The sequence below is a fragment of the Otolemur garnettii genome, unplaced genomic scaffold (assembly GCF_000181295.1).
Source record: "Otolemur garnettii isolate 467f Iridium unplaced genomic scaffold, OtoGar3 scaffold00044, whole genome shotgun sequence".
In the NCBI taxonomy this organism is placed as follows: domain Eukaryota; kingdom Metazoa; phylum Chordata; class Mammalia; order Primates; family Galagidae; genus Otolemur; species Otolemur garnettii.
In genome coordinates this window covers 1,673,026-1,698,155 of record NW_003852439.1, presented here as the reverse complement: position 1 = coordinate 1,698,155, position 25,130 = coordinate 1,673,026, and the positions used below count along the sequence as shown (strand labels likewise).

At 45.5% G+C, this 25,130-nt stretch overlaps 2 protein-coding genes and 1 pseudogene across 2 annotated transcripts in view; 1 reads left to right on the top strand and 2 right to left on the bottom strand.

Moving 5' to 3' along the window:
• Window positions 1-180: 180 nt before the first annotated feature.
• On the bottom strand, window positions 181-12,779 carry UMOD (uromodulin). The gene is made up of 10 exons (XM_012805670.1): window positions 12,535-12,779; window positions 10,614-11,387; window positions 10,406-10,513; window positions 9,093-9,301; window positions 8,002-8,150; window positions 5,821-6,066; window positions 2,178-2,340; window positions 1,568-1,649; window positions 747-788; window positions 181-194 (listed from the first exon to the last, which is right to left on the bottom strand). The coding sequence occupies exons 1-10, from the start codon at window positions 12,623-12,625 to the stop codon at window positions 181-183; spliced, it is 1,878 nt and encodes a 625-aa protein (XP_012661124.1). The 5' UTR covers window positions 12,626-12,779.
• A 1,120-nt stretch (window positions 12,780-13,899) lies between these two features.
• LOC100952934 lies at window positions 13,900-14,607 on the top strand (annotated as a pseudogene).
• Window positions 14,608-20,436: 5,829 nt separating this feature from the next.
• PDILT (protein disulfide isomerase like, testis expressed) overlaps window positions 20,437-25,130 on the bottom strand; it is a 43,535-nt gene continuing 38,841 nt past the window's right edge. The window contains exons 9-11 of the mRNA XM_012805739.1: window positions 23,112-23,290; window positions 21,653-21,742; window positions 20,437-20,670 (exon numbers count right to left, since the gene is read on the bottom strand). Of these exons, the coding sequence (XP_012661193.1) occupies window positions 20,437-20,670; window positions 21,653-21,742; window positions 23,112-23,290 (503 nt within the window). The remainder of the gene's footprint in view (window positions 20,671-21,652; window positions 21,743-23,111; window positions 23,291-25,130) is intronic.

The window sequence follows — 25,130 nt, the reverse complement described above, 5'->3', positions numbered from 1 at the left end:
TCACCACTCCTGGGCTGAACTAGCTCAGATCAAATGCCAGATCAGTACAACAACTCCCTCCAATCCAGGTGCCAGGAGCAAAGAAGGGCATCTGGTGCCAGAATTTGCTTTTCACCTAGATTTTCAGATGATTCAGTAGCCATGAAAATCAAGGATCAATTAAGGACCACACAAATATCCTTAGTCCTTGGTCACTGTGGTCAGAAGAGCAAAGAAGCAGAGAAGCAGGGTTTCTTGTTTGTCTGTGGTGTTCACCCCAGCCCTAGGCATGGTTCTTGGCAACAGTAGCATTTAACAAATATTAAGACACCCGTTGAATGAATCCTGAACCAGGTGTTAGAGGTAAGCCATGGAGCATCAGGAAGATCCCAAGATGCAGATCTATAGCATGTGCTTTGGGTATAAGCCTGTAGTAAGGGTGTGCACGTCTGCACGGGCAAATATGCACGTGTGAAACTGCAGCTGTCCATGCATCTGTGTGCGCAAACATGCCTGGACATCTATGTTCTTGTGTACCTGCCTGGGCACACCTGTGTCTCTATGCACACATACATGATTATAAGATAGCACAAGTATGTGTGCATATATGTACAACCCCAGGCCCAGGCATTTCCATAGATAGGGTCACCTCTCCAGAGCTCATGTCAAGCAGGCCAGGCCCTCCAGCACACCTGGGGGTCCACAGAATAGACCCACCCAAGGAGGGTTCTGGGACAAGTCCCTTTGCAGAGAATGCCTGAACTTACCCACGCTGCAGGAAGGAGCCCTTGAGATGGCAGCTGGGACACCTTTGGAAGGAAAAAGGGATCCATGGAGAGAGAAAGCATGAGGCTGGGCACGAAGCCTAAGAGAAGCCCCTTCCATCTGCTCTTCTCCTTGCAGCCACAGTGATCTCTTCAAAATCCAAATCTGATCATTTCACTCGCCTGCTTTGGACCTTTCAGGGGCTCCTCGTGGCTTTCGGGAGAATACAAGCCCCCATGCGATCTGGCCTGGCCTGCATCAGCTCATCCCATGTGGCTCTCCTCCTCCTTCAAGCCTGCTGGTCCTTCTCTCAGCTCTAATACTAGGCTGGGCTCCCTCTGACCATAGGTTCTTTGTCCAAGCTGGGATCCCTTCCCCTCCTCTCTTCCCTGACCCCTCTTATTCACTGCCCTCTCAGTTTCCAAATCTCAGCCACATTCTTCCCCTCTTGTAAGAACTTGGTGCTTCTTATATATTTTCTTTTTTGCACTTAGGACAACTGCTATTATAAACCTCTAAGTGGAATTATTTAATAATGTCTCCCCCACAGATCTCCAATCTCCATGTGAGCAGGCCTGTGTCTGTTTCTGCTCATCCCATGCCCCTGTGGCACACAACAGCATATTTGTGCAATGAGTAGATGAATGAATGCCCGAAACTGGTAAAAGGAGGCAGCTTGCATTCCTGTTTTCCCTAGAGGACCCACTTGCTCTCAGTTCTTCAGATCCCAGTAAGATTCCCAATGTGCCAGGCTCTATCATTCTCCTCCTCTCCAGAGATCATTCCCAGCTGGAAATATCAAGGGGGGAGTGGCTCTCTTTACCTTTCCGTGTGATGGGACCCAAGTTCAGGACACGGGATTGGTCTATGATGACCCCACTTCGGAATCTGTTCCCGGAGCAGGTCTGCAGGGAGAGGGTGATAGGAAAAAACCTTCCATGAGGGAGCCGGATTTGACCCTGCTGTGTGGAGGGGGCTGAGCACCTCATAGGATCATCCTCCTGCTGCAGGTTGGAGTTGTTAGAAGAGTCTACATCTGGGCTCATGTCCCAGCTCTACCACCTGCTAGGTAGTGTGATCTCAGGCAGGGCGCTCAAGTTCTCTGAGTCCCTCTCCCAGAGTAGTGATATCTCCCTTACAGAGTTACTATGAAGCATTAAAAAGTTAACACACACAAAGGGGACAGAGTGCTTAAAAATGGCAGCTCCTGTTATCAGAACACAAGCTTGCAGATAAGCCAGACCTTTGCCAGCCTGCCCAATCCACTGACCCCGGATTCCCTAGCAGCTGAGCTTTCCTCTCTGGCCATGCCCACCTCTTCTGACTGCTCATTCCATCCCCGACAGCTGAAATGTTGATTTCTTTTCTTTCAGACCTTATGGCCAAATATCTCTGGTTGTGGGAGATGGGCTGAGGGAGGGGAGGTGACTCACAGGCTTGCACTTTTCGCTCACAGTGTCACAGAGATACACTTCACAGTGCAGGTAGACCAGGTCGTAGTTTCCAGTAAACCGGAACATCTGGACAGAAAATCGGCTCTGCGGGGACTCCCCGTTCTCCACCACTTGGATAGTTGAGTCCTCAGTTTGTGGACAGCTGGGAGGATTACATCATATCATGTGGCTGGCTATGCAAAGACTCTGCAGCCAGACTTCTTGGGTTCAAGTATCGCCACACAACCTATTAACTGTGACTTTGGGCAACTTACTTAATCTCTTGGTGCCTCAAATTTTCCCATCTGTACACAGAGGATAATAATTGTAGCCCACACTAAATTGATGAATTTTTCAAAGTGCTTAGAACAGTATGTGGCACAATGTCGATGCTATGTATACTTGATGCTCAAGCAAAAATGTTATCACCACTGAGTTCACCCCACCCAAAAGTCAGCAGTTTCTGATTTCCTAGGAAATGGTATTCAAGAACCATTAGCTACTATGTGTTATCTATGCATCTGGTGTAACTATAACAATGGAATCCTCTGCGTACTGAGGGCCACCGACGCATTTGGAGTGTATTCACCCATTTGTGCACATCAACAATTGCACCAACACACTTACAATGAGAAATTCAAAATCATACATGCAGAGACCCACACGTGTGCTGGGCTGGGCCAGGATACAGGGCATTTGGGGTGCCAAACTTGGCACCCTCTCTTCTGTTGTACAGTATTTGCTCAAAGTTGATTTAGAAGAGAAGCTGAAAGCCGACTACTGTTGCGTTGGGGTTTCGCGAGAGACAGACAGCGTCACCACAGGTGTAGTCTCACATCTGGAATTATTATAGTGAAAGAGACAGACTACCTGCTGATGGCAAGTAGCAAAGCCTTATTGTTCAAGACCACCTTTTATAGTCAGCTGGTTATGTACGCACTATTAATTAACAAGTAAAGTATACATACTACTAATCTTTTTAAAAGTTAGTTCAATCTTCAAAGAGACACAAAGTTTGAAAACTCCAGGCAGCAGCAAAAGGGAGCACATCTAGAGACTAGAGACTTCACTCCCAAGAGGGGAGTGAAACCTGGAAGTTATACTGTGCACTCATTGTGTTACAGAAAGCAGATTTATGGCTTCTGCTTCAAGGCAACCTGGAGGCCTTCAATATCATAGCTTATCAACCCCTAGGCTGTGTCTCTGCAGAAAAGTTTTTAACCCCTTCTTTGCAGGCTTAACAGCCACATGGCCAGAGTCACTAGAGATGGGTTTTTATGCCCTAATCCCCAGGCCCTGTTCCATGCTGACCAGGGATACCGGGTCATCGACAGAGTTGCCTTCCACAGAAGTCTGTCCACCTGCCTCTGGAGCTTAGAGTGAGCACACGGTTTGTAAGGGAGCACACAGTTGTGGGCTTCTACCCCACAGACTACGAGAACCGAGAAGGAGCTTCCGGGGGTGGCTTTCACTCTCAGCTCTGTCTGAAAATTTAGATCTACCGTAAAAGTGCAATCCCCAGTTGGCAAGATAAAAGCCTTGTAGTTAAGTGGACCCATCACCTGAAAGGCAGACAGCATGGCCTGTGGTGCCCCACACACTCAATCCAAGCCAGGCATCCAAGGGTCCCCTCCAAGCTATTATCTCTGTCTCCCCAATCTGTCTCCTTGTCTTTTCATGTCTTGGGATGTTTTGGCATCTCTCCTAGACTGGTAGTTTCAACATAGCTCCCCCCACACCCCCATACGGAAACACACAGACACATCCCACATTGCTTCCTGCTTCTTTCTCAAAACTTTCCAAGTTTTCCACAATGTGCCTGCTATACTTTTACACTCAGGAAAACCAAGCTTGAAAGTCCCAGAGCAATAGGTACAATTTACCCCTAAGCTTGAAAGTCCCAGAACAATAGGTACAATTTACCCCTATTCACATCTGAGAAAATGAATATCCAGAGAAATGAGCTGACCTGTGTCCCAGTACTAAGAAATGGCAAAGCCAAGATTGGAACTCAAATCTCTGCAATATCTGAATACCAATATTTCCCCAATTTTAGTTCTTTTATTCCTTGTCAAGATACCACCTTCATAAATGGTTTCCTGTGTATCTCAACATGTGTATTAATGTTTACTTCCTATTTGTCTTTAAATCCACTTGCATTTTTTTACTGAAATACACTGATTCTTTAGGAGAATCTTTAGATCGTGACCACAAAAGGCAAACCATGTCATTTGCCATAAGTAGGATAGAACCATATGAATGAGTACGTGGTTAACAAAAGAGTCCTATTGCATTTTAGTTAGATATTTAACTGCAAAAATAACTCTGCCTTTCTGTTTATTACAAAGGGAGATTGCAAATAACAGAGAGGTTAATAGATTACCAGTCAACTGGGAAGTTCTGCTGGATGGAACCGGGCAGATTCTAAGAGAACTGAAATGAGAAGAGACTACAGTTTCTCAGGGATGCTATCTCTGATCATAAGAGATAAGAGATAAGAGATAGCAAATGCCTCTCTTCTCCCCAACCCTTCCTATAGCCTCTTTATCATTAACGTACGACAAATTTCATTTTCATTTAGTTATGGGTCTTCCCTCATTAGAATATAAAGTGTTTGAGGGGAGAGGCTTTTGTCTCTCTTGTTCACTAGGGTATTCATAAAGCCTGGCAGAATATCTGTCCAACTTGTGAATGAAAACATGAACTACTTTCTCATGGTGAGGTTCACAGTGATCAAATCCTCTTGGATAAAAAGCACAACACCTGAGTTCTCTTGGTTTCAACTGGCCCTTGGCTAACAGAGTTCATGCTTCACCCCTCCAAGCCGGGGGCCAGGCTGCTTACTCGCCTGAGTGTGCCTTTCAATCAGGTTTCTCACTGTTCTGTAAGTCATAGACCACCCTTGCCTACGCCCTCTGGGAAAGCGTGTGCCTCTCACTTCAAAAATACTGGTTTTAGGCTGGGCACAGTGGCTCACGCCTGTAATCCTAGCACTCTGGGAGGCCAAGGTAGGAGGATTGTTTGAGATCAGGAATTTGAGACTAGCCTAAGCAAAGCAAGACCCCATCTCTACTAAAAAAAAAGAGAGAAAGAGAATAATTAGCCAGGTGTCATGGTGGGTGCCTGTAGTCCCAGCTACTTGGGAGGCTAAGGCAAGAGGATCACGTGAGCCCAAGAGTTTGAAGTTGCTGTGAGCTAGGTTAGCCCCATGGCACTCTAGCCTGGGTAACAGAGTAGGACTCTGTCTCAAAACATAATAGTAATACTAATACAGTAATAATAATGTTTTTAAGTGTATAAAATAAAATATTTAAAAGATTACAAAGGAAACCAATTAAACTGAAGCATAGTTCTCAAATGTTAAAATATTTGATAGGCAAGTATGCATTATATATTTGCAAACGCATTAAATAACAAGATCCAGTGAAAATTCTAGTACAACAGTAACTAAAAAATGTGAGCACAAATGGTTTCACATGTCCTGCTGATATCTCTGTGGTTTGTTGCCTATAGTCACAATGGATGGGAATGTCAAGTTCCAGCCGGAGAGCAATGAAAATAAAGATGCAATTTCCCCATCCAAGTCCAGAGACTCCCCCCTGCATTTTACCCCATTGGGCCCCCATGTAGGAACCTTGCTTACCTGTCCTGGATGATGAAGTACTTCAGGGGGTCTGTGGCATTGCTACTGGGTGTGGCATAGCAGTTGGTCATGAGCAGTGCAAACCTTGACAGGTCACCCCCATCCAGGATGGTGCCCACGTAGAGAAAGGCCTCGGTGGACAGTGTCACGGAGGAGCCTTGGTAGGGCTGTGTATAGGCGGGGCTCTGGAACAGCGCCATCCGCACGGTGAACATGCCCGTCCCGCCCATGCTGATGTTCAGGGCACTGTAGGAGGCATAAGGCAGTAAGAGGACCAGGCTGAGAACATCCTCAGATGGGCCACTCTTTCTGGTCTGCATTCCTGGGGAGTCCCTTGCAGTTATTTACAATTTTTTTTTTTTTTGGATGGGGCTGGGTTTGAACCTGCCACCTCTGGCATATAGGGCCAGTGCCCTACTCCTTTGAGCCACAGGCACCGCCCAGTAGTTATTTACATTTTTATCTGGCAGTAGGACTGAAACCACCAGCCGTTGCTTTCCAAACTGCAAAGAGCACCCAGAGGTATCAAAATGCAGGTTCTGACGAGTAGGTTTCGGGTGGGGCTCGGGTTCTGTGTTTATGACAAGCTCCTGATTGATAATGATTCTGCTGACAGTTAGGTTACATCCTGAGTAACTTGTTCAGGCCCTCACTTGTGGTTCTTTCTGCATGTACTCCTGGAGTCTTCAAAATAGAACAAATTCTGGAGAGAATCACCTAGATCCCTTCTTTGGTCTCAGTCCAGAACAGGCTTAAAGGGATGAGCTATTATGAGTCCCACAGAGCTGAGTCCTGGCTCCATTGTGAGGTACTGGCACCCACCCCAGAAGATGGAGTTTTATAAATGGTTTATTTTTTAACCATATTGAGAAGTCTGCACACTGATGTAGACTTCACTGGACATTCCTCAAAGGACATTGTAAGACTCATGCCATGTGAAATAAGATAAATAAGAAACACTCAGCAATGTGGAAGCCCATTTTATAGGTGAGAACCAGGTTATCAGTTTGGACTGGGGTGAGATTTCCAACTCAAAACAGAGAGAGAGGGATTTGAACAAACGCATGTTGCTCCCTAGAACCTCCCAGGCCTACGAGTGCTCCAGGGAACTGCTTCGCCAGGTGATACTCCAGCCGAAGGCCTGCAACCTCCTTTCTCTAAGTCAGCCATGCACTCTCACCAGTGCCTGGTGCTCTCCCCTGAGTTTGGCTGCCCCAGAGGTTTTTGCCTGTGATTCAAGCTTCAAAGAGAAGGTCATAGTGGGGTGGTGGCTCTGAGCCTGATGTTTGAACCCTAAATCCAGCACTTAAGAGACTTTGTAACTTTGGGCAAGTTACTCAAACTTCTGAGCCTCAATTTATACATCAGTACAATAGAAATAATAACAATAATATCTACCATCTCCTAGGACTTCCGTAAGATTTCATCAGCCTGTTCCATATAGAGCATTTGAGGCAATGCCTGCCGTAGCATAAGTACTCAATAAATGCTTGTTCTTATTACAACTATTAGCTTTTCCAGCATCAGCATTATTGGCCCATGATTCATCCTATTTAAAGATTTTCAATTTTATTTAGCAACAGTATCCTTTTTATAAAAATAATAAAACCTCATGTGACACCCACTAATATGGGTGGAACTTCTCTGGTTCATCCTGCAGGCATTCTGCCAAGGACCCTCACTCCCCCACCAACACACTTCCAAAGAGTGCAATGTGCAAAGCCCTCTTTAATCAAATCCCTTCAATCTATAGAGAAGGAAGGAAAGTGAGGTCCAAAAATGGAATATAACTTGCTCATAGTCCCCACAGCAAGGTTGGACTCAGACCCCTCCTTTTTCCTGGTCCAACCACCCTGCCCCTCTGAGAAGCTGAAGTCCCTAATATTTGATTCACTTCTGCAGAGCACTGCTGTACTCTAAGTAAGGCAGTAAAGTATTGCTAAATCCATTTCCCAGATGAGAATATTAACACCCAGGGAGGAGCTACCAGCTGCCTGGTGTATGGATTGGAATCTGGACTCCAGGGTTCCTAGTTGGGCTCTTCCTGTGGGCAACCCTGGCTCACAGACTCCACTCCTAGTTCCCCATGGGTGGCAGTTGACAGGGAAACTGAAGGTCCCATGGTTAACAGGTTGAGGAGTGGACCTGACCCGGAGCCCTGGGGACCCTGTCTGGCCGCACCTGACCATGGGCTGCAGGGAGGTCATCAAGCTGACTTTCATGTCCAGAGGGTAGGAGCAGGCAAAGTTGATTTGGATGTTGCGGTCACGGATGATCATCTCATCTGCCAGGTAAAGGGTGTTGCTGTAGGTGGCGTGGGTCTCATTCCTCTGTGTTGGCAGGGTGGGGGATAGAAGAAAGGGGCGTGAGGATCTGAGGAGTACTTCAAAGCCACAGCCATTTGCCTCTGGCTACCTGTGAGCTGCCCTCCTAGTCTCTGTGATAAAAAGTTACATGTATATGGGGCATGTGCCGGGCCCTGACCCGAATGCTCCTCCTTCATTGCACTGGCTTCTTCAATGACCCTAAGAGGCAGGCTGCCACCTCCCTGCTTCCTGGATAAGGAGATGGAGGTTCATAGTAACTGAGTTACTGAGTGATTGCCCACAGTACGTGGGATTTGACAAGCCTGGGCTCTTTCCATGACTCTACATTTCCTAAAAAACACATCCAAGTGATCACTAATGGAATTCAAATGCCATCCTAGACAAATGGCAATTAATCAATGTATTTCTTCCTTTCTTTTGTTTTCTTTCCATTCTCTTTTTTGGGGATGAGAGAGGTGGGAGAAACAATGTGGCACTCACTCGACATTTCCCTCTGGGTTCCGCGGGAGGAGGTCTCTCTAGGGGAGGACCTGGTTCTCAGAAAGTCAGTGATACACACCCTGTGTCCCAGGATTACTGGAGACAGACATGCTTCTGAACCCAAAGCTCCTATGTGGTACCTACTAGCTGGGACAACCACGGCCCTACTTTCCCATCTGTGAAATGGGGAACTATCATTTATTAATCACCCTCTTTTCTCTGAGGCTAACATTTATCGAGAGCTTATTCTGTGCTGTTGTTCCAACCATTTTTAACCAATTAACACACTCAATCTTTTCAACATCCTTATGAAGTAGGTACTATTATTTCTTCACTTCACAGTTGGGGAAACTGAGGTATAGCCAGGCTAAATAACTCACCCAAGCTCATACATCTAGCAAGTGACAGAGCTGGGGCTTCAACCAAGCAGTGCTTTGACTCTGTCCCCCGCTGGCCAGGACATACCGTCATCACTGTCCCACAGGGGCCAGCCCGGGCTGGTGTCACCACAGACACCCAGTCCCGGTTGCCTCTCTCGTTGAAGCCTGCACACTGGTTGTCACGCAGGTACAGGAAGACCTTCTCGAAGCCTAGACTCTTCAGCTGGCACTTGCTCAGGGACACCTTTATATCATTGGCCTCACACTCCAGCCTGCGCTCCAAGAGGGAGATATCTGAAAAGGCCAGGGAGAACAGGATTGGAGGTCTGCAGCTCAGAGGCCCATCATGTCCCCAGGGGTCAAAACAAGCTGGCTAGGGTGGCCACCACAGGAGAGTGCTCACAGTAGCCTTGAGCTGAACACAGTCCCCTCCCAGGGTGATGGTGACACAAGACCAGATCCCTAGCATCACTGTGTGTACCCAGCAGTTAACCATCCAGCCTCATGTTCCCCCAAGGGCACCTGTATACAAAATGTAGGAGGCTTGGCATCTCCCACTGTCCCAGCATTAAATAACATTGAATCTCAGTTTAAAAAAAGAAAAGTTAACTGCAATTTCTGTCCATCCTTCCTCCATCAAGGAGACTTGAAACTTACTGCCAATATCTGTTAATGTCTTTAATGCCTTGCTCATCTCCCTCTTAAACAGAGAGCAGCCCTCAAGCTGAGAGTTTGAGGCAGGCAACAACATCCAGCTAGATATTTTTTACTTTTTGTTAAAAATTGAAATTATTTTTTCTTTTTAGTACTTATTGTTAAAAATGGCTTATCGATGTATCACACACCTGCTGGAATTTAATATTTTCTTTTAATTGTATTTGCTTCTACAGTTAACCTTCTAAACTAGGTGTTACTTGCCACAGACACAGTAGTGACCATCACCATCTTAAATTTATGCCAAAGAAGAATGGCTTCAGTCAATTTGAGGAAAAGCAAGTTAATAACAATCACAGCATAGGTAATAGTTGATAGAGCAAATTTGTAAAATTTTATAAGATTTACATTTTTACAAAATTTGACATGACTAAAATCGTGATCAGTCAGGCCTGTGTTCTGGTGCTGCAAGAATATGGCCCACATAGCTTTTGGTTACCAGGTGGCAGCAATCTGTGTGCCCACTGCGGTGTGGAGGACTCAGAAAGAAAGCTGGGCATAAAGAGATCCCCAAAGCTTTGGAGCCAGCTTACTGAGAGAGCCCCAGAGAACCTCTTGTTGGTTTTAAAGGGTATTAGTGGACCGTCCCTTTTTGCTAATATTGGATCATACCCACAGAGCCGTTTCCTTCCCCCAGGTGCTGACAGGTTGCTCAACAATTGGCCTCATCCCCAGTGGCCTCACCGGTGATGTTGAAGTCCTGTTTGCACTGGCAGTGCCATCTGCCGTTATCGGCTTTGCAGTCCTCTTCTATACTGCACTCCTCACACGTGCCCTCCACGGAGCTGGGGTCTGCGGGGGTTACAGGGAAAGATAGACAATCAAGGATACCCCAGTCTTCGGTGCTGCCTGTCTGAGCCTGAGACCAGGCTGCAGGGAGGCGCCCCCTCACCTGTGCAATATGCCAGATGACACTCGGGGGGCGCTGTCAGGTTGTAGACATAGTAGCCGTCACAAGCCTTCACCTGGACTGGTGCGTCCCACAGGCAGCAGTGGCCGCTCCAGTGCGCACAGGCCGTGCGGCTCACGATGCCCTCGTGGCTGGACGGGTGCGTGCCGTTGAGCCACATGGGCGCGGCTGTGTTGCAGCGCAGGACCGGCACGCAGGTCTCCGCCAGGCGCACGCCGCCCTGGCCCACGAAGCGGTACCAGCCGCTGAGGGCCGAGTCACAGGCGTAGCCCGCCCCGTAATCGGTGCTGCGCCAATACTCGTTAAGGGTGCGGTGCGTCTGGCACGGATCAGCGCACACCAGCGTGTCACCCTCGGGCACGCAGTCCATGTCTGGCCCACAGGAGCCCCGGGAGCACTCACAGTGCCATCCATCCCCCCGGTAGCCCGCGGGGCACACGCACGAATAGCTGCCCTCCAAGTTGACACAGGTCGCCAGGACATGGCAGTGATTCCGCTCGGGCTCCGCGCACTCATCCACGTCAGTGCAGCCCAGCCCGGGTGCCAGGCGGAAGCCCTGCAGGCAGTCGCAAGTGTAGGAACCCGCCGTGTTCACGCAGCTACTGTTGGCTGAGCACTTGTGCGCCCCTGGAGTGGCGCACTCATCCAGGTCCTCGCACTCGAGGCCGTCACCGGTGAAACCCTCCTGGCAGAAGCACGTCGTGACAACCCCATCCTCCACGCAGGTGGCATTGCTGTGACATTCAGCGCATTGTTCTGCGGACAGAAGAGCCGAGCCTCAGAGTGTGGGCAGTTGGACCAGAGAGATTCCACCCAGGCCCTGAGGAAACCCGTGTCTTTTAAGATGTATTTTCTAGCTGATTCCCATCAAAATAAGTAAGCAAACAGACTTCCCGGAGGATGCCTAAACTTCCACTCTTCATTCTTTATGTTAAGCACTGCCTTCTGGCTTTTAAAATATCCGTTTTCCCACATCCAGAAGAATACTACACGGAGTTCCTGATACTTTGGTGGGATTTGTGGTGACCTTGCCACTCCTTCCCGCCTTTGCACATTTTACGCCTTCCTTAATTCCCCTTCCTGGCCTAGAGAAACTTCCTCAAGACCCAGTTCAGTGTGTCCCACTCTCTGAAGATTTCCCAGCTGCACCTGTTGGGGAAGTCGTACTTTGTTCCTTCCTGACAAAAATAATGTTTTAAAAAATCAGCTTTTGCTTTTTAAGCATTTGTTACATGCCAGGCAAGAGGAGATGCACTCCTCATTCATTGTGTTGTTAAGCGATTAGCAATGAACTTGTAAGATCAGTTTTTTTTTTAAATTCATATATTGAAGATGGGGAAACAGGTTCAGAGTGATTAAGCCAGTTGCTCCCTTGGTAAGCAATAGAGCCAGGATGAAAACTCAGATGGAAGAACCCCAGAGTGTGTGCTCTTAACCATGAAAGCATAATAGTATCTGATATCCCCCAAAGTACTCCAGGGCAAGGCTGAAGGTGGGGTGAAAGCAATGCTCCCAAGGGAATGACCTTTTTTAGGTTGAAAGGGAAGGTGTATAGAACCACCTGGGAGTTTCAAATCTCATGTGTGTGATTGTGTTTCTGCCCTTCCAATAAAGCGCCTCCCTGCCTGGCCCCTTGCCTCTTAAAGTGTGATCCGAAGACCACAGCATCAATGTTGCCTGGGAGTTTGTTAGAAATTCAGAGTCTCAGGCCCTACCTCAGACCTAGTGGACCAGACTCTGCTTTTTTGCAAAAAATTTCAAGTGATTCCTACGCACATCCAAGGCTAAGAAATAGACTTAGAATAACGGCCATGACTATCCTAGGTGTGATAGGAGAGGGACTGAGACTGCTTCTTCAAAGGGCAGCATTGCTCCTTGCACACACACACACACACATGCTTACTTGCTTCTGATGTGTCAGTGGCTGCAGCTATGCTGAACCCAGAGGTCACCATCACCATCAGCATCCAGGCCAGAGAGAATGACCATCCCATTCTTTCTGCTCTTCACGGCTACTCTGATCCTAGGAGAATCTGCCCTAAGGCAAGGACAGGTTGGTTTCTTGAGTTTTCTTCTCTGTCTCTTATGCCTGAAGTCCTGTGAACAGAGATAAATGGGACAAAGGCATGATCTGACTCCCCTCCTCCCAGTTGGGAGGGGTGCTGGGGTTGTATTCTGTGTAGCTCTAGAAGGGTCTATTTATATGGACTATAAAAATTGTGTGATGCTGCAGCCCTGGTTTGGTGGGAGTTTCCCCCCTATAGCCCCAGCCTTACCTTCACCTACAGCCCAGCCTTGGCTTCCCAAGTCTCAGCACCTTGCAGGTTTGGAGAACTGAGTCTCTCATTTGGAGCAGGAAGGAGCACAGTAGGGTAGTGTTCTAGACTCCCCACCTTATTGGAAGTACCTTTGAATTTTAACAACCAACTCCTGATTCTCTGCCTGGAAACCGTCAGTGTGCCCAGATCTTATTATTCATCCAACAAACATTTATTTTAAAAACTACTAGGTGCCAAAGAGGGAGCTAGATCTCAAAAAATAAAACAATGAACAGGACAAAATCTGTGTCTTCACACAACTCACATATTGTAAAGAAGTGGCCTGAGATAAGCAACATGAGAAGCAATAAACCTTCAAAATGCATTTTAATGTTTCTAGAGTGGCCACATGTTATTTCATCCAATGTTTATTGTATCAAAATCAGATAGCATGGTGGTTAAGTGTGTGGAAGCTGGAGGCTACAACTGCAATTCCAGACCCTGCTTTATGAATCACCAACACGTAATTTGGGGCAAGGTATTTCAATTTGCTGAGACTAAGTTTTGTCATCTATGAAATGGGATCAATGATTACACACATTGAGTATCTACAATGTGCCAGGCTCAGTTCAAAGATGTTCCCCTGCTCAAAGAACTTGTGTTCTAGAGTGATGTTTTCCTGACCTTGTGACAGTAGTATCAGAAGAAAAAGCATTTTGTGTCATGATCCAGTACAATATTATAAAATAATTCTTTCCTTACAAGTGTGAACTGCTTGCTGAAATATTATGTTTAATTAAAAGGAAATTCTGGGTATAACCCACAAAAGGAATATGACTTCATGATTTTATTTGTGACTTAATAGTTTGAAAAATACTCTGCTCTCACAGGTCTGGCTCCCGCTCACAGCCATTGCAGTACATTGAGCTCCACAGAGACAGCGCCGGGGGAAGTGAGAGCCGGACGGGCACTGGGTGACTCCGTGCCTCACTGAGGAAAAATAACTAAACATGGGCAAAGGAGCTCCTAAGAAGCGGAGAGGCAAAATGTCATCATATGCATTCTTTGTGCAAACTTGTCGGGAGGAGCACAAGAAGAAGCACCCAGATGCTTCAGTCAACTTCTCAGAGTTATCTACAAAGTGCTCAGAGAGGCGGAAGACCATGTCTGCTAAAGAGAAAGGAAAATTTGAAGATATGGCAAAGGTGGACAAGGTCTGTTATGAAAGAGAAATGAAAACCTATATCCCTCCTAAAGAGGAATCAAAAAGGAAGTTCAAGGATCCCAATACACCCAAGAGGCCTCCTTTGGCCTTTTTCTTGTTCTGTTCTGAGTTTCGCCCCCAAATCAAAGGAGAACATCCCGGCCTGTCCATTGGGGATGTTGCAAAGAAGCTGGGAGAGATGTGGAATAACACTGCTGGGGGTGACAAGCAGCCTGATGAAAAGAAGGCTGCAAAGCTGAAGGAAAAATACAAAAAGGATATTGCTGCATACTGAGCTAAAGGAAAGCCTGATGCAGCGAAAAAGGGAGTCGTCAAGGCTGAAAAAAGCAAGAAAAAGAAGGAAGAGGAGGAAGATGAGGAAGATGAAGAGGATGAAGAGGAAGAGGAAGATGAGGAAGATGAAGATGATGATGAATAAGCTGGTTCTAGCGCAGTTTTTTTTCTTGTCTATAAAGCATTTAACTCCCCTGTACACAACTCACTCCTTTTAAAGCAAAAAATTGAAATTAAAAAAAAATACTCTGATGAATAATAACTGACCTCATATGGTCACTGGGATTAAGCAAATGATATGTGTAAAGCAGGACCCAGCCCGTAGTCGATGCCCTTGTTCATTGCTGTATCTCCAGTGCCTGGTACGTGATAGGAGCATAACTCACATTCAAGGAATGGATGGAAGAGTGGTGGTCATTGTTACCAGGAAAACATAGGCTCAAAAAGAGGAAGACTGACTTGCCAAAGATCGTGAAGCCAACATTCAGCAGAGCAGTGACTCAAATCCAGATCTGACTCCAGTATCCAAACTCTTAATTTCCTCGCCCACCCCGTAACAGAATGGAAAGCAACAGAAAATGAGGAAGAAGCTGGGCTAGGAGGAGGCAGCTACAGACAGGCTTACCTGAAGCCAGGCAGGGAGAATTATTCTGTTCACAGGCGTTTGCCTTCTATGTTTGTGTGTGTGTGTGTGTGTATATATATATATATATATATACACACATATACATTTGCCCCAGGCTAACAATCTCTCCTCCAATTATTGTCTGGTTCTGTTTCTTGAGATTGTTTTTGGGGAGGTGGAATATTTTCCTTTTTAGCATAGTATTTGCCTTTTCCAACCTGTGAAGTTGGTTTTTTTCCTAATGGTTTAGGGATCCCAAGTACTTGACATTAAAGGTCACACCTGTGCCTGGAAATACAAGGACTCTGTTTTGTACCTTATGGCAGCAAGAGATTCCTTAGTTAGACATTAACTGGGAAAGCAATGCCAAGGTGCCGGGCTTTCTCTTGGTCACTGACAAGGGCAGGGTGAACCCAAGGAGCCAGGCAGAAGCCAGGATCTGCAACCAGAGTGCAGGAGGACACAAAGGATTTTCATTGTCCCTGCTGGGAAGTGCACCTGTCCTGAGGAGGCGACCTTTCTGAAACACCCCTTCATCATGGGATCAGCCACCTCCCTTGGGGTGCAGACATGAGCAAGGGAAGGGCTGAAAACTGCTAGAAGTCAGACATCACCAGACCTGAATCCTGGATCTGCCATTTATTGTTTGCCAGTAGGCTCATTTCTTAACCTTCCTGAGGTCATTTCCCTCAGCTAGAAAATGAGAAGACCTGTCTTCCAGAGTTGTAATAAGTTTAAAGGAGATGATGCAAGGAAAGTCACGCAGTAATGATTATATCTGTGGAAGTCTTACAGATGCTGCTTTGTTTGTGTACAGTTGCAGAGGTAGAAAAAGGACAGAGTCCGAGTTAAAACCTCTGTCTCCTGACCCAGTTCCACATAGGTGGCAATCCAAAAATCAATGTAAGAGTGGAAGCTATCATGTTGAGAAAAATCAAATGTGTGTGAACCTGGGCTGAGCGGGGGATATAACCATGATCTTGCATTGACTTTTCCGGACTTTTCTCATTCTGTCCCATTCAGTGGTAGGGGACCTGTCAGCACTGGTCATCTCCTCAGGATAATTTCACAGAAGCAGAATTTCTGGGTCAAAGAATTCTCAAACAGTACCCCCCAGAGAGATTTTTTTGTAATTATTTTATAATTTTACCAACACTACTCACCAGTCCTGAATACTGCTAACTTTCTTTCATCTTTGCCAAAAAGATAGTGAAAAATATCTCACTGTTTGCTTCTATTAATTCTCTGATGCAAAGAGAAATTATTGTCTCTTCACCTATTTACATTTATTCTTTTTTTTTTTTTTGAGCTGCTTATATGCTGTGTTTTTGAGTTGTTTATATCCTGTGTCTTTTTCATAAACCCTAGTCTGGGTGTCTTTAAAGATGGTGCCCCCAGGCAGCATCTGGAGTTTTCTGGGCAGAAAAATAGGGCATTTGAGCTGGAATCCATTATCAAGTGTAATAACCATGATTTCTAATTTCTGTCTTTGATGATTCACATCTTGAGGTCTTGTAACCCTGAAGGGACTGTCCCTCCCAGGGCTAGCTCATTACTACAGATAGCAAACAGCTGATCTGTGAATGTACCTTACATTTGCAAATTATCTAATCCAGAGCCCATCCCCGCCATCCTCCTGGCCTCCTTTATGAGGTTCTTACACTCAGGGCTACTATTCCCTGCTCTAATCACCCTAAGGGACCAGGTACCAGGCAACTAGAGACAACTCCTATGCCCCCAGGACCCTCAGAAATTGTTCTAGCTAGCCAATCCCAATTACCCGGCCTCTTTGTTCCTCCCTACAGAAACCACAATAATGGTTCTTGCCTATGTTTTCCCTTGTTCTCTTTGCTTCCTGACCAACCCTCATGCTCCTCTGGGGACTTCCTCTCCTGGCACATGATATGCCCCCTTCTCTTGGGATCTGTGACATAACAAGCTATGTTTTCAGTGGCAATAGTTCCTGCTTTGCTGGTCATCAAGATCACCAAAGACATCCGTGTTGCCAAATTCAATCAGGGTAGTGTTCAATAAATACCTGTTTTTGAATGAACCTTAATCTCTCAGCTGTTCTTTCTTGAAACACTCTTCTCTCTTAACTTCTAGACATAGGTAGGAGAGACTTGCTTTTAATGATCTTGACAGCTGTCACTTACCGAGAGCTTATCTTGTGTCAGACACTGTGCGCAGTTCTTTTGCCTCCATTGTCTCAAACAATGAAGCACAGCGTCCCTTGTTACAGGGAAGAAGACTGAAGTTCACAGAGGTTGAGTGACTTACCGAAGATTACACAGCTAGCTAGTGCTAAATACAGACTAAGACCTAAATCTCTCTTGGATATACTGTGTTCCGTGGGGGTAAAGAATATCCTATGCTTGGCCAGGACAGGGCCTCAGGGGGACAAGTGGTTTTAGGTCTTTTTCAAGAGAGTGAAGCTAAGGGGCAGCAAATTTTGAACAATTTATCAGACAGAACACAAAGGGTTAGAATGAGATGTTGGCATGTGTTGGAAAGAGGCAGAAAATTAGCTAAAAGGGAAGACCCTCCCAACCGAGGAATATCACCTGTGTCACCTATCTAGCTGAGCCCCCACTATCTCAGGCTCTAGTTACACCTGGGGGACCTGCAGGTGGCACACTCATTCTCTGGCTCCTAGCCTGTGAGGGTCTTGGTTCCATGTGACTTACTCTCAGTGGCCCCCATGAGCCCCTCCTTCCACTGGCAGCCACATGGTCTTAAAGCTAAGGCAGGTGAACCTTGTGCCGTGCTCTGAATACTAACATCTGCCCATGTCCAGGCCACTTGTTCCAGTGAGTACCAGGGCCCCAGGCTGTTCCCTACTCCTCTGAATGTAGACAGGCCAGACTGCGGAAAGGGTTGGCATGGTGGGAACTGGTTCTGAAGGTCTGAGAAGGCACTAACAGCCTTTGCCTTACACGACAGGTGGGAAATGGAGAGGACCAGGTTTTGGAGACCTTAGTCCCTAAAATAGCACAACCCTTTTCTCAAGAGAAGGTTGAATTATCACCTGACCAAAATGACACAAATCAGTGGTGTGGGTCTGTGGTAGGCTGAATAACGACTCCCAAATATTACATTCACATCCTAGTCCTAGAGCCTGTGATTGTTGCCTTACAGGGCAAAGGGACTATGCAGGCAGGATTTAGGATCTTGAGATGGAGATATTATCGTGGGGGCTAGATACAATTCCAATGGTGCTTACAAGAGAAATGCAGGAGGAATCAGAGTCAGAGGACATAGGAGAAGTGAGGATGAAACAAAAGGTCACAGTGTTTCTGGGGCAGAACCATGGGCCAGGTAGAGCAGGCAATGTCCAGAAGCTGGAAAAAGCAAGACAAAGGAATTGTCTACAAGGGACCGATGCTAACAACTTCTTGACTTTAGCCCAGTGAAACTGATTTTTTGATTTTTAGCCTCCAGATAAAAAATAAATTTGTGATATTTTAATTTGTCAGAGCAACAGCAGGAAACCAATACAAAATCCAATTTGGACCTGTGGAAAATTTATGGCAGTTCCACCTTTGAGGATGACTATGGAATCCAGTGTCCGTCACCTGATATGGAATTGTTCATTTGATTTCCATGGGCATTTATTGAGCATCTACTGTGTGCCAAGCAGGGTTGTTGGCAATAGGAATACAGCCAGGAATAGATATGTGCATTCTCATACGACTTACATGCTAGTGGGGGAAGCAGGCAATATACCACTACACAACAAAATAATAAGACACTGTCAAATGTTGGCCTCCAGGAAGGCCGCATTGAGGTGGTGACATTTGAGATAAGATATGAATAATGAAAACGACAGCACTGTGTGAAGACTGGGCAGAGGGGAATGGAGTGGACGTAGGCAGAGGAAACATAAGCAGAGAGAGGAAATTTGGCTCATTCAAAGAATAAATTGGAAGTATGGCTGGAGCCTAGAAAGTGAGGGGGTAAGGGGGAGAAGGATTAGAGATTTGTGGGGCCATGAAGACCTTGAAGTCATAACAAGCAGAATGGATTTTATTCTCAAAGCAATAAAGATGTCATTACAGGGTTAAACAAGGTGATCTTTCAAGTGCTCATGACTATGGCTTTTTAAAAACTGGCCCCAGCGGCTGTATGGGATATGGAAGGGTTGTTTTGGGGGGGAGGGTCTTAAGGGGAGGATTAAAGTGGCAGCAAAGAGATTAATTAGATTTCTGCACCTGAGAAACAGAGTCATGTGGAGGGAAGTGGGTCATGTGGACTGATAAATCACTTTCATGGTAGTAAAAGGAAAGCAGGTAATTGAGGATGGTTTCAGCATTACTGCTTGAGTGAGCAAGTCACTTACTGAGATGTGAAAGTCTGGGGATAGGTCTGGTGTTGGATCACTTTCTTTTTTTTATTTTTATTTATTTTTTTTATTGAATGGTAACTATGTACATTAATGCACTTCTGGGGTACAGTGTGGGGTTTTCACATGCAATCCGAAATACTTCCGTCAAACTGGTCAACACAGCCTTCATGTCATTTTCTCAGTTATTGTTTTAAAATGTTCACATTCTACTCTTAGAAAGATTCACTTGTACCCTGTAAGATGGATCACTTTCTTAGGTGACAAAATGCAGTGTAAGTAAATCAATACACCTCATTTGAAAGGTTTAGCCAAACTCTGGGGACCTCAACCTGGTCGGAGGTGATATAGGTTAAGTCCACAGTCCCTGGAGGGAGATTGCCTAGGATTTTTATCTCAGCTACTTCTTCACTGTGTGATCCTGATGGTTACTTACGCCTCGGTTTTCTCATCTATAAAATGGGGGTTGACAAAACCTACCGTATTTTGCTGTGTATAATGCACTTTTTTTTTTTTGCCTAAATTTTTGAGGGAAAAATAAGGATGCTCATTATACATGGGTTGTACTAATTTCATATCTATGTAAATATTTTTAATTCTTTATTTATGCTTATGTATTAAAAAGGTAGCTACGTTAAAATGCCAAAATTCGTTTATAATACAAAAAACAAGTACCTAAATATAAACAAATTAAGATGATTTTGTGTGCGTGTGAAAGCTTAGAAACGTGGGTGCACATTATTCATGGGAGTGCATTATACACAGCAAAATACAGTAACCTCCAGTGATGCTGTGAGAACTAGATGCCTCCCCAGCATGCTATGAACACTCGTGAAATGTTGGTATTGTGGGTTCCCTTGCAGTGCTGTCTGAATTCCAGGCCAAACATTGCTTCTAAGGTGCCAACCACCAACCAGGAAAGAGAGATGATGAGTGCAACAGGACCAGAGACATTCAGGGGTTTTATTATCCATCCCCCACCTGCCATGCAATCATGATATATACTTTTATTGGAATAGATCCACTCAGAAAATGATGCCAGGACCTGAAAAATCAGCGTCTTTCTCCTGGTATTGGAGAAATTAAAGTTCTTCCTTGACTTTTGATTTCTTCTCCTGTCCTGGAGGTCCCTTTGGCTTAGCCACCACCACCACTTCCTCAGCCATCTCCTTCTTCCCAGCAGCTTCTTCAGGCTTGGTCACATTCTCCAGCTTGGGCAACTGCTGTTTGGGTAACTCTTCCTCCACCATAGGTATCTCTTCTTCCTCAGCTAGCACCTCCTCTTCTATCACTTCATTTTGCTCAACAAACAACAGCTATTATGAAAAAGGTGGAAACGAGGGAAGAAAGGGAGAAAGGGATAAAGAAATAAAGAGACAAGAAATATGTGATAATGGTGACTGTACTTGTCAAAGTGTCTTTTTCTGGAAGTGCCCAGAGAGAATCAGTCTTTGGCTTACTGGATCCTCATAGATGCTAAAGGTCCATTTGGCTGGGGTGGCAAAGTGCTCAATGCGGTTTTGCCCTTCTGGTAAGAGGACTTTTGGGGAAACCACTCTTCTCCCCTATTCTAAGTTTGCAAGTGTGGCTGCCCCACCCCTGGAGCTCCAGGACTGGGCAGATGACTGAGGCATAGCTACAATCATTCCTGCCCAGGACATTTTCTGGGACTTCTAAGAAGTAGGTGCTTTCTTTCTAAGCTGGAGCTCTGGGGTAATCTTTGATGCTCTCTGGGGAAGCAACTGAGACTAAAGTCCACATGGAGGAAAACAGACATGGGAGGACAAAGTGAGGTTGAGCCTCACTCATGCCTGATAAATTTATCTATGGGATAAATTCCCACTGTTGTTTAAGCCAAAGAGTAGTGTCTCTGACATTTGCAAGTGAGAGTCCCAGCTAATATAGATAGAGCCTTGCAGAAGATAGTTTTGCTGAGGCCTGGGTAGGGGAAAAGGAGGGGTGTGGTCCAATCCACCAGGAGAATAATGTTAAAGGGCAGAATCCCATCAGGACAGCTGGCTACCATGCCAGGAGAGTGGACCAAGGAAAGCAGCCTTAGGAGCTATGTGTTAACTCAGAGCCTTTCAGATGTTTCTAAAATCTGCTATTTCTGGGGGCTCATAGTAAGTGCCCCTGAAACAAAGGTAATTAGTAAAGTCTCCTAAACAGGAGGATTGTCCAGCAATCCTCAACTATCTCTAGAGAACATGAGATCATGGAACCCTTGGCACACTCTCTCATAGTTGGTTGAGTTTCTGGTAGTTCCATATGGGACAGAATAATCAGGGTGGTGTTAGCCCTTACCTCGTCCTCAACCCTGGTCTTGATCTGGTTTTCCAGGAAGTCAGAGAAGCCCTTCAGAGTATATTCTCCCTTATACAATACAGACTAGGAAGAAAACAGAACAGGGTCAGGTGGGTGCCTCTGCCAGCAAGACGCTCATGGATTCCTATGCAGGTAAACCAAGGGGCACATTCCTAACAACCTGGGTACATTGAGCAGGTGCCTAAACCTTCCTGAGCCTCCATTACCATGGCTCTAAGATAAAGATAATAATAATTCTTCCCTTATAGGGTTGTGATGTAGTGGACCAGAGTGTGGACTAGGAAACCACATAGCCAGGGATTAAACCCTGGCTGTATTACTTAGTGAAGTGGTCTAGTTGCTTAAGTTTTATAACTGAGTTTCTTCAGCTGTAATACGGAGATGGTAATACTAGTACTGACCTCATAGTGTTGTCATAGGAATTCAATGAATTAATTATGTAAGTCATGAAAAAGAGTGCCTGGCTCGTAGCATGCACTATATGCCTTTGCTATTATTATAATTATTACAAGAGGAAGTATAGTTATTATTTTATAAAGCATCTGGCACATGGTCAGTGCTTAGTCATCACTAGTTCCCTTTCTTCTTGAAGCTGCTTACCACCCACTGGTTCTCTAAACTTTTGAGGTAACTCCTTTTGAGGTGACACTTAGCTCCTCTTCTCAATCCAGCCTCAGTTTCCATGACTCTCCCATGTCCATCTTCTATACCAGGAGAATGGCCTCTCCTTCCCAGTGCTGTGGTCATTCCTTGGGCCCACCTGTAGCACAGCCCTCTCCACTAACATAGTTTAAATGCCACTGTTCTCTAGTGTCCTGTGTCTGGATGGAGACTTCTGGTCATGCTTAACTTCCAGAATCATCCTTCCCTCAATTCCAATCGCACTTAGAGACAGACCCACACTGTGATTATTTCTCCCCCATATTCAGCCTAGGATTACACTTCTTTGATTGACACCCTTCCCCACATGTCAAAGTGTCATGGAGAGTGTTGGTGACTTGGTGACTATAATCCCAAAGTGTAAAAGACATTGTTTCTAGCATGTATCTGCCTTCATCTGGTATTACCCACCCCCAGTGGTCACATGGAGATTCACAACCTACTGTATAATTCTATACAGTCTGGTTAGAGCTCAGTCCCAATTCTAGAGGGAACCATGTAACCCAGGCCTGACCATCAAAACACCCACATCCACTTGGCCACAGTGACTGGGTCCAGGATGACCAAACAGCACCTGAGATGATAGTGAATCTTAGAGCTTTAGCGGGCGCTACCAAAAAATACTCTGGTTTTGAATATGAGAGGATGACAGGTGCTGAAGCTGAGAATGAAGCTGGCTTGGTAGAAAGTACAGCTGGAGGTAGAAATAAATTAAATCCCTGATGCTAACAAAACAATGTTTTCAGGTATGTGAGTCCTGGGAGCCCCTCACTTGTTGAGAGTCGGTGGGGAAAAGCCGGAAGAATGGGTACCGTTCCAGGTACATTAGTTGAATGTCGTTTGCTGTGATGTCGATCTTGGCGATGGTGATTGTGGAGTGGTTTTGGTACATTCTGCCCAGCTGCTCCAACACTGGAAACAGTGCCCTGCAATTTTCAGACCAAGGTGCATCTGGAAGAGAAGGGCCACTGCTCAGCCTCACACTGAGAAAGACCCTGGTCGTCAGCACACCTGGGCTGCGTGCTGCTTTGCAAACTGCGTGCCCTCTTTCTTTTAACCAAGTTATTAGGCTATTTTTACATTTCAACCATAATACCTGATTGTTATTAAATAAATTGGAAAAAAGTTAGCCTAATCCACTTCTACCCAAATACTAACACTTTTAGTGTGTTCATATTTTATTCCATTTTTTTGGTTTTTAAAAAAATATTCCATTCTCTTAACATAGTGTTCCACTCCAGTAGAGGGTTAAGGTAGTTGCTCAAGGTCACTCAATAAATATTCAAAGAAAGTGGTATTTGAAGACAAGGTGCTTTGACTTATGACCATTATAGTATAACATAGCAATAATAATATGGTCTAATGTAATATAATAATATAATATAATAATATTATTTATGACTATCTATATAAGACGCCTTTAGTCCAATGGAAGAGAACAGAACAAGAAATTAACAGATGGGCTCAGGAAGTATGATAAGTACAACTGTCCCCTGGAAAAGGGACCTGAGATTCTGAACTTTCTTGTGGGCAGGTCTTTGATCTTTGAGGTCAGCCCAGGCACCTGGACCTTGGGAGAGGAAAGTAGAGACCAGCATCTATCTACAAGAGGGAAAGCATGTTACCACAACTTTTTGCCTTACTTATTTATCCTTCTGTTGAAGCTCAGAGCTCAAAGTTTCCAGCTCCATAGAAGGAATGGCCTTAAAGGCTCCCAGAGACTCAGCCCCAATTCACGGACTAAGTGCTAACCCCCTGCCAGCAGCAGCCCTGGCAGAGTCCCTGGCCTGAATCTGAACAGGAGGGGGCACAGTGGCCGCAGCCCCAGGAGGCCAATCCTACAGCCCTGCTTCCGAGAAAATGAAGCTGCTTTCCCCTTTTACTAGAGCCAAATGGGCATTCTCATAACTTCTAGTGTTACATAAGTACAGAAAGGCTGCACCTAGCCTTTCATTTAAAGGCAGTAGGTCATGGTGATTCAGCCACACAGAGCTTAAATGACAGACTCGGAGGATGAGAGCCCATTCTGCTGGGTTTTAAAAGGTCTGTGTGAAGCCATCTAGCCCTTGCATTACCTTAAAGGAAGCAAGGGCATCAGAGCTTGCTCTGAACTTTTGGCCTTGCCTCTTACTATGTGACTTGGGGTAAAGGAGTTAATCTCTCTGAGGTGAGTTTCTCAGATCTGTTTCATGGGGAAAGCCACCATATACCTTCTTCATAAATTTTTTACACACCTTGTTAGAGCAGGTGTGTTGATAGCAAACTCACTCTGGCTCATTGTAAGTGTTCATTAAATGTTAAAAGAGATGTCTGAAGTAACTTCAATGCTACCTCCCCCTGTGTCTCAGGGTGGGAGAGAATGCTTTGGCTTGTAAAGGCAAACCAGAAACTATAAGGAAAGGTCAGCAGTAGTTCTTCACAGAGCAGTAGAAATAATTATAATAATAGAAAAAATAACACAATAATAATTTTGTCATTTATCAAGTGCTTACAATATGCAGAAACTATGCTAACTAACTTCCTTACATGAAGGATTAGGCCTAATATGGGCCATTTGATAAGTCACATAAAGCCAGAAACAGGGGAGTGGGAGGCAAGATGGCTGACTAGAGCCAGCTTTCCACAGAGGCTCCTGTCTAGAAGGAGAGTTAAAGTACAAAAGTTCAGCAAGTAAGCTGATGGTTTGGAGCTGAGCCAAGAGAAAAGGTTAAAGAACGCACATTAACCCTGCTGAGGTGAGCTGTGACCCCAAGGATACAAACAATAGGTACCAAATCCATCACCAAGCAGA

Excerpts from the sequence above, each read along its gene's own strand:
- UMOD (XM_012805670.1), bottom strand. The coding sequence starts at position 12,625 with ATGGGATGGTCATTCTCTCTGGCCTGGATGCTGATGGTGATGGTGACC. Across the intron at positions 11,388-12,534 it reads CACTGACACATCAGAAGCAA|AACAATGCGCTGAATGTCAC; the intron begins GTAAGCATGTGT and ends TTCTGTCCGCAG. Across the intron at positions 10,514-10,613 it reads TCATCTGGCATATTGCACAG|ACCCCAGCTCCGTGGAGGGC; the intron begins GTGAGGGGGCGC and ends TAACCCCCGCAG.